General features: G+C 44.2%; 1 protein-coding gene across 3 annotated transcripts in view; it reads left to right on the forward strand.

The window, feature by feature from the left end:
* MSRB3 (methionine sulfoxide reductase B3) overlaps window positions 1–12897 on the forward strand; it is an 83874-nt gene that overhangs the window by 8341 nt on the left and 62636 nt on the right. For 2 of the 3 annotated variants that reach the window (XM_030480329.1, XM_030480327.1), the window contains exon 2: window positions 11943–12069. In XM_030480329.1, the coding sequence (XP_030336189.1) occupies window positions 11994–12069 (76 nt within the window). In that variant the 5' untranslated portion in view covers window positions 11943–11993. The remainder of the gene's footprint in view (window positions 1–11942; window positions 12070–12897) is intronic. The other variant, XM_030480328.1, reaches the window with a different exon arrangement.

The following is a 12897-nucleotide window of genomic DNA, read 5'->3' on the forward strand; positions in this document are numbered from 1 at the left end:
AGGGGAAAGAGGGACTCCCGATGTTTCAAGTGTAGGATTTCCTTTTTTGGAGCAAGAGTCCAAGTAGAACAGAAACAAACTGTGTTTTGGGGCAATGAAGTTCCTGACAGCGGGCTTGGGCAGGAGGGGCTGCCTGCGGGTGCTGTGCTGCTGCCTCTGCTGAAGGAAGTGGAGCAGATGTCACTTCTCAGAACAGATTATGCGCAGAAAACATCCAAATTTGTCTTTGAATATTGATCCAGGTGGGAAGCTGAACTGCAAAGCTTTGAAACTAGCAAAAGCCTGAGGGAAGAGGAGAACGAAGTTGGTGGCTGCGTTGTTCCCTCCGTGACCCTCCAAACGAGAGTTGCTGAACTGAGCAGTGTGCCTACCCCGTGAGCCAGCTGCATGGGCACGGGCAGCCCTGGTGTGGGTCTGGTGGGGCTCCATGCAGAGCTGGGGGCTGCTGCCAGCGCTGATGTGGGTCGGGGGGTGCTCCATGCAGGGCTGGGGGCTGCTGCCAGCCCTGGTGTGGGTCTAGGGAGGCTCCGTGCAGGGCTGGGGGGCTGCTACCAGCCCTGGTGTGGGTCTGGGGAGGGGGCTCTGTGTAGAACTGTGGGGCTGCATCAGCCCTGGTGCTTGGTTCTTGGGGGCTCCACACAGGACTGTGGACTGCATTAGCCCTGGCACTGTTGTATGCTTACTCTAACAGAGCAGGAGGAAGGATTCATGTTTTTGCCAAAGGTAAGTACTTTTTGCTACGCAGAAAGGTTTTGCATGGTTACTGCTGGCTGCAAGTCCAGCAGGAGGGTATCGGATGAGTATTTTCTTTTTTTGAATGCATTTAGGGCTGGGAAATGTGCATTAAAAAAATAGTGAGGCTTAATAAATATTTTCAGTCAATTAAAAGAGGTGGAAGAGACTTTTGCATTCTGGACACTTGAGAATTGAAGAGAAGGGAAGTAATCAGAGCAGATTTTAAAGTAATACATTTAGCTCAAATTAATACTTCTCTTGTTCATGAATTGAGAAATAGCTTTAGGATGCCTGGAGGTGCAGGTACTTGTCCCACACATCAGCGTGAATGTGTTTAGTTAATAAAAAACAAAAGAAAACAAAAACCAAGTTTGTGGATTTTTAAACTGCACTGGAATGAAAATTGGAATTCTGCTCACACAGACTCCAGGTAACAGTTTTCATGGATAAAAGTCTGTCGTTGGACATATTCTCTTGTAAGAAGGAAAAAGAGTTGTGAATGAATGTGTTTATCCCTCTATCTACATACAGGTAGCTGTACATATAATCCTGGCTATTAAATAGTGTCAGAAAATGTCATGCAAATTCATATTTTTTTTTACCAATCACCATACTTAATGACAGCCCAACCAAGTGAAGATTTGTGTTACAGAAATTTAAATAAAAGTGTTTGTTAAATTAATCCATCTTGGCAGTGGTTTAAAATCAAATAATCTTTATATTTGAATCAAATTTGTTGCTGTTAGGAGAGAAATAGTTTTCTTCACTCTCTCATTTTTGAGTCATTGACATTCAGTATTAACTGGTTGTACTGTAAGTTCAAAGAAGATTTACAGTATAAAGATAAATACTCTTTATTTGCTTATTTGTAATGTCTTGTTTCACTACACTTATTTGTAGTGTCTTCTCACTGCTATTCATAAAAAATAAAAGTACATCTCTGACAAGGGAAAAGGTAGGAATTTCTGGTCTACTTGATGGAATTTTATTTTGGTATGGATTAGATGTTCTTTTGATTTTTTTTTTTCAACTGTGTAAATGTTCTTTGGGTTTAGGATGGTTACAGTGTGTGAGCCATTCTCTTACAGGTTTTTTGTGCAGTATCAGAATTTCTTTGTGCTCTATTTTTTCTATTTTTGGACAAAAGGCTGAGGTTTTCTTGTATGTGCATAATGCTGCTCTGCATACCTTCGTGACGCAGTCTGCGTGATCAAAGGTACATTTCTAAAGAGTGCTTTTATCCTGTTGACATACCCATAGGCTTCTGTGCGCTGAGGATGTTATTTGAAGGATAACCCATGAGGAGGCTGTGCAACGCCTGATTTTATGAAAGGGAGATGGCTCCTCTCTGTGGTGATGCGCGGTATTGGTTTATGGAGAAAGCCACGTAGAAAATTTCCATGTAAGGGAGGCTGCTGGGGAGGGATTGGCAGCGATGATGTCTGCAATTCGAAATGCTTTTCTAGTAGCTGGGGTGATAAAAAAAGAAACAACCAACCTGAATCGGTCTGAAATACAGTTATGCCAGCTAACAGTGCTTTACTTGTGAGCTGTTGTACAAAATGAGAGATCATAGGTCAGGTCCGGTTCACTGTCTGATCTAACAATTACATTTTCCCATGTAGTAAATTATAAAAATATAGGGACATAATTCAGCTTTCAAGTGCTGAAGAACCGAATGGTGAATGAAATGATGTAGGCTGATGTTTGGGTAGGATGTGGGTCTGTGTGTGTCTTTCGCACTGGAAGTTAATTTTTCTACTAGAATGCATGGCATCTAAGGCACATGATGTGCACGTACATGTAGATAGAGATTAGCACCAACCACTTTTTCAATTGAAAGACTTTTAAATTCTTAAAAATCTGCTGGCCGGGGACTTCCTATGGTAATTCCTATATTCACTGTAACAACCCCATGGCATCTAACCCGGCATTGAGGATGCTTTAGTTTGCTGCTGTGGTGGGGAATATTGCTTCTTTGGGGTTTTTTTATTCCCTGATGCAGATTTTACTCTGAGAAATCATTAAATCAGAGGCCAAACCCATGGCTGAAATCACATCTGGTTTCAGGGACCTTGGACTAGAAAGTGTCACTTCTGCATTTCCTTACAGTGCCTCATAAAACAGGGTCATCAAATTTAACTTGTCTGCAATGTTTCAGAATTCAGCTGCTCTGTGCAGCAGAGGTGGCAGCTTCCTTTCCTTTACACCAGCCCATCTGTGCCATGTGCACGCTCAGCGAACTGGTTTTCACTCTTCTCATTTTAGGAAGGAGTGAGGTGATGCTCTTTTAAAAAGAGTGCACTTTCTTGATGTTTAGGATTAGAAGTCCTGTGAAGTCATACCACTTCTCAGCTGGAGGCTTTCTCTTTGCTTCATTTTTATGAGCTATTCTACCTAAGAGTAGTATCATGTATCTGTTGTGTATGGTTACCCAGGCAAGTAAGCTTTGTGAGCCGAGGAAGAACTCTGCTGAGTTACAGGAGCACTGTGCAACACGATGTAAAAGAACTCCCATTCCAGATGATGTATTTGTTTAATCTTCAAAATTCATCTATTTTTCTTTGAGAAGTAAAAACTAATGCAAAGTTGTTTCAGAAGAGCAGAATAGAAATTCTCTTTGAAGGGCTTCTGTTCATTGCTAAAAGATAAAGGTATTTCACCTTCTGGTAAAGGATACGTGGGATTTGTGCCAAATTAAAAACTGAATAGAAAGCTTGTTAGCTCCACGGTGTTGGTAAGCTTGACAAGGCAAATATTGATGGAGAGAGAGAGTATCATATCAACCTGATAGTAAAAATAAGACATCGTCTTCAATGATAGGGTACCTCTTGGATAGATCTATCCACAGCAGTAACCTAGAAGTTTTTAAACTTTGTTTTCTCTGTTAGTTCTGAAAATGAATTCTTTATTGGTGAGGAATGCAAAAAGCTTTCGGGCTGGCCAGTAGGAATTGTTAAATTAAAAGGTTATTTCCAGAACACTTGTATCTCCTCATCTGAGCACCAGAAGCAATTAAATCGTTACCACTGCACTGGAGAGGGCTGCCTGTAGTGGAAAAGATTAGATATTTTTCAAGATGTTGAAAGGATCGTGATTCGCAGAAAAGACCCATTTAAGAGTAGTTTATGACCGTTGTAGTTATAAACTCACTGCTGTAAAAGGAATGTGCTGCGTGTTGGCAGGCTACCAAGTCAGTGAAAATGAAAGTGCAGCTCAGCGCTATTGTAGTGCATCAGATCTGGGAGGAGCAGGAATGGACAGGGGGAAAATCCCAGTTGACCTGTATTTACTCTCCTCTGGGGCGTATTGCCAGTCATAACTATTGGGAAACTGTCTACAAATGGCAGATGTGTGAGTGCTTGCAAGGCTCAGAGACCTGCTGGTTTCTGCCCTTAGCCAAGGATCCTCTTTCATTCCAAGCTTGGGGACCCCTCACTTGTCTACTCTCTTCTCTCTGGGGTCTCTCCTCAGTTTGTCTTGTCTCTTCTCTTGCCATTTCATGTTGCCCACAAGGCTTGCCGTGTCTTGTCTCTACGCTGATGAAATCTCCTTCCATTTTACACCCTTCTCTAAAGACCAAGACAGACTCTCTTGAGCGAGGACCCTCTTAACTTTTGTATTACTTAAAGAGCTAATTAACTGTCGCCTCCCCTTCTACTCAGTGTAGCATGGATGTCCTCATCATCCCCACTGTATAAGGCCATGTCCTTTAGCTGCTTGGGGGAGACTAGTACCACTGCCCTACTGCGTGCAAATGTTAAGTAGTAAAACAAGGAGAATTCAGCTCGCCACTGTGGGAGCAGTTGCAGAACAGGGAGGCATTAATGTGCTTTCCCCCTTCTCACTTTTCGGGAGGGTACAACCTTCAAAACCTCCTTTGTTTTGATTGTCCTCTCACATCTCAGGCCTTTTCAGTTTGGGCCCTGGACACACCTCTGGGCTTTAGTTACACCAGCACACCAGTGTCTTTGTTGCCAAACTGGTTTTTTACTAGCTAGAGAGGGGAGCACTGCAGTGGCTGGTTCAGCATACAAAGAGGGGTATTCCTGTCAGGGACTGTGAACTTCTCATCCTTGGCAGCTGAGAATGTCAGCTCAAATTGAACCATTCTGTGATTCTATGATAAACCAGTAATTAAATGAAAGTTAACTATACCTTTTTGCTCAGATGTAGCATTCGTCTTTTATAAATAATTTTTCTGTTCTGGATAACCACTGTAATATAAATGCAAACTCACAGACATATGGAGCCCTACCTCCTTACTTAGCATATTTTTCTCCTCAACAATTGAAATCAGTGAAATTATCCTGAATTGTGTGCAGAGGTTTCAGATTCTGGTTTATTTTCCAAGGTTTTAATGGTTATTTTACTGGAAAGATAATCCTCCTTAGATGGAGAAGCAACGTCTGGATAATAAAGCTCGGTCTAAAGGCTGCACTCCTAAACTGATCTCTAATTCACCTCAGCAGGAAACTTAAATGCAGCGTGAGGATGGAATGTGGAGGGTGGTTAGCCCCTAAGACTTGTCACCATGCATCACAGAGTGGAACTTGGGGTGAGCAGGTGAGAATATACATTCCCGCTATAGGGAGAGCAGTGCTTCCATGATGTCTGATTCTTCCTCATCTTTTCCTGATTTCTTCTATTTTTTTTGCCTGATCTCAACCTTTAGACTTCTCCTCCTCCCCTACTCTGGCTGTTAACATGAATCTAGAAGATACTGAGGCTTCCCAGCTAGAATATGAAAGAGTTACATCAGTAACATTAATAGACTGGGCTTTATTACCCTATTTCACAGGAGAAAGAGGGCTGTGCTGTGGGCACAGTGAAGAAGCTGTGGGAGCAGGGGAGGACCTCCTTTGCCCCTCCAGCATGAGCAGCCACAGCGTGTGCCACACTGGATCTGACAGTATCCTAAAGGCAGACTGATACTGGAAACCCTCTTATTGTGCATTCTTTATTGCAGAAAGGTGTGTGGTTTAGGTTGAGTTTCTATGATAAATATACTAAATGCTATGGGAAGGGTTTAAGAAAAAAATCCAGTGTAAGAGAATATGTAAAATTCAAGAAAACCAAAAGGTTTGAACTTCACTGTTCAGGCTCCTCTCTAAGGGCAGTACTAACTTCAAGTTTAAAGCTTGACATTTCCTGGTGTTCCACTCAAATATTATGAGGTATGGCAGTAATTACCTCTTTTATCAGGGCACAATGTAAACTTCCTAAAAGTAGACTGGGTTGCCGTTCGGTTTGCACATTCCAGCACAAACAGCTAAGCAGAACATGCTTGACTTGAGAATGTTAAAAGTGAAGTGGGAATTCAGGTCTAATACTTTTGATTTCTGTGGCTGTAACTGAGAAGCTACTATTGTATGAGGGGGGAAAAAGTATTCGCAGACAAGCATGCAAGTTAAATGCTGCAGCACTTTTGTAGATCCGTAAGGCTAACATGGTTAGTTTCTTTTAGAATGTTTTATGCTTCTTCAATAAGCCTTTGGGAAGCTTGTATTTACAGTTATCTTTGTTTTGCTGCATGTTGTTAGCTGTTAGTGATTAAAGTAGTTCACTCTTAATCAGACAGCGGGCTGTTGCAAGGTATTTTAATAGCAGATCACGAACTTGTGAAGACACCTGGTTTGCATTATCAGTGGATGTACAAGCACATGAACATCCAGAGCCTAAAAATCTCTCTTTAAAAGGGAATTTCCAAAGGTTTTGTCAGTTGCCTTTACAATTCTGTGCTGAATGTTTCAAATCCAGTACAATACATTGAAGCATGCAATTGTCTAAAAATGTAGTTATAAAAGCACAAATGCATATTCACAGGATGTGTGGGGTTTTTTGAGGGCTGAAGGTTGCCTCCTCGTTGTTCTAGCAGGCTGTTGGGAGGCCGGGGCAGAAGGGTTGGTTAACCCAGGTTGTGAGGTGTTTTGTGTGCGAGAATACTGTGTGCACTGCAGAGGGTGCTAGCTTTCAGAGATCTTGGATCAGAAGGGGGAACTGGAACTTTTCCCTTCTTTTGTCGATGAATAACCAGCAGCCCTCATCCGCCTGTGCTGTGCTCCAGTCTCCTGCCACAGCTGGCAGCTTGGTGATGGTTACTGCATCAGACCCCATTGAACATCTCCTTACAAGCTATTAAATACTGCCTTTACTCCCACCTTAGCACACACCACGACAAACCTAAGACATTTACCACAAACAGTGAAGTCCCTAAAAACTGCCAAGGGCAGTGGAGGGAGCAGGAGAGAGCAGGGGCTTTGGCATTAGCTGAGAACGTATTAAGGGAAAATGACTAGGGAGTAAATAACTGTTTAGACACAGCAACACATGATACACTGAAATAGTTGCTTGCATGGTTCTCTGTAGGCTGCACTTTTTGTTCCTGCAGTGCCTGGTGGTTGCTCTGTTCAGTCTGCTGCTCTGTTCAGCAGCTTTAGGTGAGCAAAACCCAAATAAAGTACAAAAAAAGATCCAAATGCTGAGGCTGGAATAAATGTTTATATTAAGTATTCCACTAAGCTTTATCAGTGAAACATTTGGTTATATTTTGATTTATGTCAAAATGGATAAATAAATAAAACCTTTGCAAGACAACTGTTTGAGCTTACTGCTGGACTGGAGGAACTTAACAAAACAAATATTGATTAAAATTAGACTGTTAATGTAACACTTGAGTATAGCAGACTCACAGGCCTTCACTGTCTTCTAACTTCTGGTTGTTTGGGTTTCTCCAGTGTGGCAATATTTTTGCTCTTTGGTTTTTCCAGTGACATAGAAATTCCTGACAAGAGCCTGACTCTCTGGCTGGTGTGTACCTATCTCTAATTGTTTCCTGCCCTCCAAATGGGGCCACAGACTTGGAGGTGGGGGAGGGAAATTGGAAAAAAAGTAGAAGCCTCACACTATTAAGGTCTCTTTATTGGGGCAAGGAAAAAAAGATTGTTCCCTTAAGAATCTGTGTGTGCATGAGGTTATTTATTTACTTGTGAAGGGCTAAAACTTCACATTTTTCTTCTGAGAGCTGGGATTCTCACGTAATTTTAGGAATTCTGGATCTGAGTTCTCAGGAAAAACACTGAATATGGAAAAACTGAAACCAGTGTTATCAGCTCCTGAAACTCGTGATGTTCCCCTTACAGCTCTTAAAAGCAACATGTGGTAATATCAGAATTTAATCTCTCAAGTTGTCCCTCCTCCAAAGCAATTTCTTTAGTTGCAGACAGAGATTGAGATAACATGAGTAATTACAAAGTTGTGAATTTCCAAAGGACAAATTTGGCAGACCCCCTATGTTACATTTTAACAGATCATATTTATTTGGGGGCTGAGCTTGTGATTTCTGAATGTTTTGCAATTGACCATATAGAAGCTCCTGAAAGCTGGCAATACTTTAACATATGCCAACATTAGGATATCAACATCCTAAAAGGAAGGCTTTCCTGGAGTTACAGCATGTATCATGCTAGCAAAAGGCTCCTGGAGCACACATAATGACATAGTTACTGCTATATTTGTATGATCTATAGTTACAAGATTTACAAGCTACCTCTGAGCATAGTTTCCATCTTAGGAGAGCTGGACAGGTGAAAGATCCACGCTGGCCCATGTTGTGCTAGGTTAAAGAGTGCAGTGCAGTGAAGGGGCTCCAAGAGGTCTGGCGACACTGGAGGCCAGCTGCGAAGGAGCCAGCAGTGTGCTGGGCGTTGCAGGCAGTGCAGCAAGCAGCATGTGTTTGAAAAAACCAAACAACAAAACCAAGTCTTCCGGTACCTAAAGGAGCCTAAAAGGAATCTGGAGAGGGACTTTTTACAAGGGCATGTAGTGATAGGACAAGGGGGAACGCCTTTAAGCTAGAAGAGAGGGGAGATTTAATTAGACATTAGGAAGAGGTTCTTCCCTGTGAGGGTGGTGAGACACTGGCACAGGTTGCCCAGAGAAGTTGTGGATACCCCATCCCTGGCAGTGTTCAAGGCCAGGCTGGACAGAGCTTTGAGCAACAAGTTCTAGTGGAAGGTGTCCCTGCCCATGGCAGGGGGATTGGATTTAGATTATCTTTAAAGGTCCCTTCCAATCCTAACCATTCTGTGATTCTGTAAGTGACATCACCCCTTCCCTGGACTGTGAGTTTTGCTTTCACCTCTTCATGGAGCTTCTCTCCTGCCATAATAGTGGCATGTTGCAGTGCTGTAATAAAGATGTGGGGGGTGACAAGTCTGCATGGTGAGAGGGCAGTGCTGTGTCTCAGGCATGCCACAGTCGTGTCAGTAGGTCGCTGTCCACAGGCCACTGGTCCCAGTGCTGGCAAGGTGGGGTGCTGTGCAGCATGGGTGGGTTCCCTTGGGCTGAGGCAGGTGCCTCCAGCACCAGCATGGGGTCTTGGCTTAACCTAGAAAGGTCAGGGTGTGCACAGCACAGGAGTTTAAACTATACGCAGTGATATTTCCAGGATGGTGTTTTCTTCCCATGTTTCTTGCCCTGCTCTGGCTGTTCCCATTTCATGAATCTGAGATGCAAACCCAGTTCTTTAACCTGTTGAGGGCTATGGCCAAGCCTGCGTCTGCTGCAGAAAGAGCAGTGGAAAGACCTTAACCCATCACAAAACATTACTGACATTCTCCCTCAGCCTGTTCTGGAGTTGGCAGGCAGGGATGAAGCACATCCAAACCAAATGTGTTAATTGTGGTGAGTTTGACTTTGCTCTGCTCTTCACTGATGCTTTACAAGCAGCTCTTACCATGGTCCATAAGCTTCCCGCAGCAGGGATTTGTTGATGTGTGTACAGTACCTTGCACCCGGAGGTCCCCTCCTACTTGAAACTACTGGGCACTGCTGTAATGTGCAGAGTAAATAGAAATAGCGATCAAAACATCAGAAATAAAGGAATAAAATACATTAAGTGCAATAAAGTACTTTCATGAACACTCAGTTATATTTTATTGGGCTTTCAGGACTTATATATCCTCCGAGTCTTTGTGAATACTTGAGACTAAATAGCAGCATTTTGGTGAACGCTGAAATACTTGATATTTTCAAGAGGTCAGAATCTATTTTATAATCCTCGGGAATTTCAGGTAATTTCCTTTAGGCTGTTTACGCTTGAGGGAGTCGCGGTTCTGAAGGAGGGGAGCAGCGTACGGCGTGCTGGGCTGAGAGCTTCGTCCCGGACCATGGGGGAAGGGAGGGCCCTGTGTCTTGTCACCTCTGCGCTGCGCTCGTCAGGTGCCTGTGTCTGGCCACACCGCCAGCCTTCACAGAGATGTGTAGCTACATCATACAGGGAGGGCCAGAGAGGACCCCGCCATGCAGGGTCCGGTTTGGCCGTCAGCCCTTCGGCATGCTGCCCTCCGAATCGGCTATCGGTGCTGCGGGTCTGGAACAACCGCTTCAGAAACCCACACCGCCGGAGCCGGGCGCACAGGAAGCCGTGGGCGGCCCGGGGGCCCTCGGGTAATGGCGGCCGGGGCACCGCGGGCCGGGCGGTGCCGGGCCGAAGCCGCCAGGTGGCGCCGCTGTGCGGGCTGGCGGGAGGGCCCGGTGGCGCTGCGGGCGGGGACCCGGGACGGTGCCGGCTGCGGGGCAGTGTCCTCTGCGCTGCCCGCCGCCCAGGGGAGGGCGGCCGCAGCGACCCGGCGCTTGTGGCGTGGCTCCGCGCAGCCCCCCGGTGTGTTGTACCCGGCTGTGTGCGCGGGAGGGGCTCCATTCCGTTCTTTCTCTTTAAGCAGCTCTGCACTCACTCGTGACAATATGTTTATTCCTGCGTAATGGCTCTCCGGGGCTGCCCGCCGTGCAGCGCCTACTTCCCCACCGCTTTGCCGCCGATCAGCAGCACGGAGATGTTTGGGTTTCGCAGCGAGTTTAGTTTGGATAAGTCAGAGTTCAGGCATGTTAATGCAAGCAGGTTTCCGTCAGATACGCTCCAGGGTGGTTCCATAAGTATGGCTGGGCGCTGCGTGCTGCTGCTTCAGGATGAGCTGTGGCCAGCTTCCCTCTGGCTGGGGAAGTCCAGGGCAGATCCCTGCTCTGGGCAGTGCCGGCTCCTGCTCTGGCCGTTGCTGGTCCGTGCCCTGGGCCACTGCTGGGCTCTGGCCATTGCTAGCCCCTGCTCTGGCCACTGCTGGGCCCTGCTCTGGCCACTGCTGGGCCCGTCTCTAGGCATTGTCAGGTCCCACATCCCGCGGCTCCTGTGCTGCCACATGCAAAAAAGACAGAGGGCACCTAGGAGGAGATTGGGAATCATACCCTGCTGCTCATTATCTGCCTGGAGCCCAGTCCTGCTCCCACCAGCGTCTGTCAGAGCTTCAGTACTGACTTCAGTGGGGGTTGGCTCTGCTCTCCAGTGTCACATAACCTTCTGATGTCACATAACCTTCCGAAGCGAGCTGCAGCTATGAATGGGTGGGCTATAAGGCAGCTGCGTTTCCTCTTTCCCATCGCAGGGTAAATGAAACAATTGGTGTTCGTGCATTAAATCCTTCTAAAATAAAATCTCGCGACTGCCATCTCTCTGTTTGCTATATTTAAACTGGCCGGAAGATTATTTAAATATATGTCATGGACAGTTTACAATGAGAATTATTTCCTGCCTTTAAAAAAAAAAAAGAAGCCGTGTGTTTAAGATATCTGGCAAGTTTATTACAATGAAATGTCACATTCTTCAAACAAGTCATCAAAAGAACAATTTTTAGCAATGACTGGTTTCCAGCATTCACCATTCAGAAATGTTGCAGAGTGTGATTTTGTTGTAAATAAAATAAATAGAAAAAGCCTGCACGTTTGATCTGCCCAGCATTCCTGGGTGTTCGAGCAGGATTCTGGCTATCTAGCTGAGGTCCTAAGGTTTCTCCTTTACAGCCTCTGCACTTGTGACCACATAAGTTGCTACTCTGCCTTGCTTTCAGTTGGATATTTCAAGCAGTCGTTGTGAATGCCCCTATAAAAATGCCCTCTCCCTCTCACTTGGTAGCATAGAAGATTGTTTCACTGAATACTACGTAATACATGTCAAATTGTTGGGGGGTGTCATTGAAAATGGGCTAAACGTACAAAAAAAATAGCATTTAGAATGGTGCTTCCATGTGGTGGTCTCATAAAATTGTAAGCGTTGTTTTTTTCTGTGAATATATCTTAACATTTTTGATGTTTTAATTTGTTCTCATCTTTTTTTTTTTCTTTTTTTTTTTTTTTATTTTTTCTTCCCTACTCAGCTCTTGCCCCTGTTCTTTGCCTCTGGTTTTGTTGGTGAGGATATCACAGTGATGTCTGCATTCAACCTGCTGCATTTGGTGACAAAGAGCCAGCCAGTGGCCCTGCGAGCCTGTGGGCTTCCCTCAGGTTGAATGGGTGCTGCTTGTGGTGTCATGCATAATGAAGGCCCTTTTAGGAATGGTGTCTCTGCTGCAGGAAACGATGTGCTATGGGTGCTCTGGTTTGTTTAAATTTGCCTTTGAACCAGAAGTTTGATTGCTTTTTTTTTTTTTGCGTAAAAGTCCCTGGGTTGAGTGAGGGGTTTCATATGGGTGATTTTAGGATGCTTGGAAATGCTGTCTGACTTCCTTGCCCAACATATTCTCTCTTAAATTTTAAATTATTTTCCTCATTCTTGGGAAAAAATAGTGAAATTAAGCTGAAAATAATTTATTAAGTGCAATTTATATTTTTTTTTTAAAGGTGCATTAAAGAATTATCATGCAGATTGCTATTAAATTACAGGACTGAAAAATATTTTCCAAAATCTTTGGCATTGTACTGTAGTTACACTCCATGTGTCCCTTTTTACATTTTTATTATAAGTCAAAATATGTACTGAAAATTACATACAAGAAGTATGCAAAATTTAAAACTGAATTCTTTCATTCTTCTGACAGCACGTTCTTTAGTTATGTGACACTTCTTTAAATAAATAAAGGGAAACACAGAGTTTAATGCCCAGATGCAGCTGCACTCTTCATGTAAGGTCGAGGTTCTGCTATTAGGTCTGTGAAGGGTGCCATAGGACCCCATTTCCGTGAATTGGTTAAACCATGAAAACCTTGAACCTAAGTATTTTGTGTTTCACTTAAACAGCAACAGTATCTGTAAAGTCTGCATGATAATGTCAGCGTACATGGTTCTGTGGGAGAAAATAAAAGCTGCACTGAGCTTATTTTGAACGTTACTAGG

Source organism: Strigops habroptila, chromosome 3 (genome assembly GCF_004027225.2).
Source record: "Strigops habroptila isolate Jane chromosome 3, bStrHab1.2.pri, whole genome shotgun sequence".
Lineage (NCBI taxonomy): Eukaryota > Metazoa > Chordata > Aves > Psittaciformes > Psittacidae > Strigops > Strigops habroptila.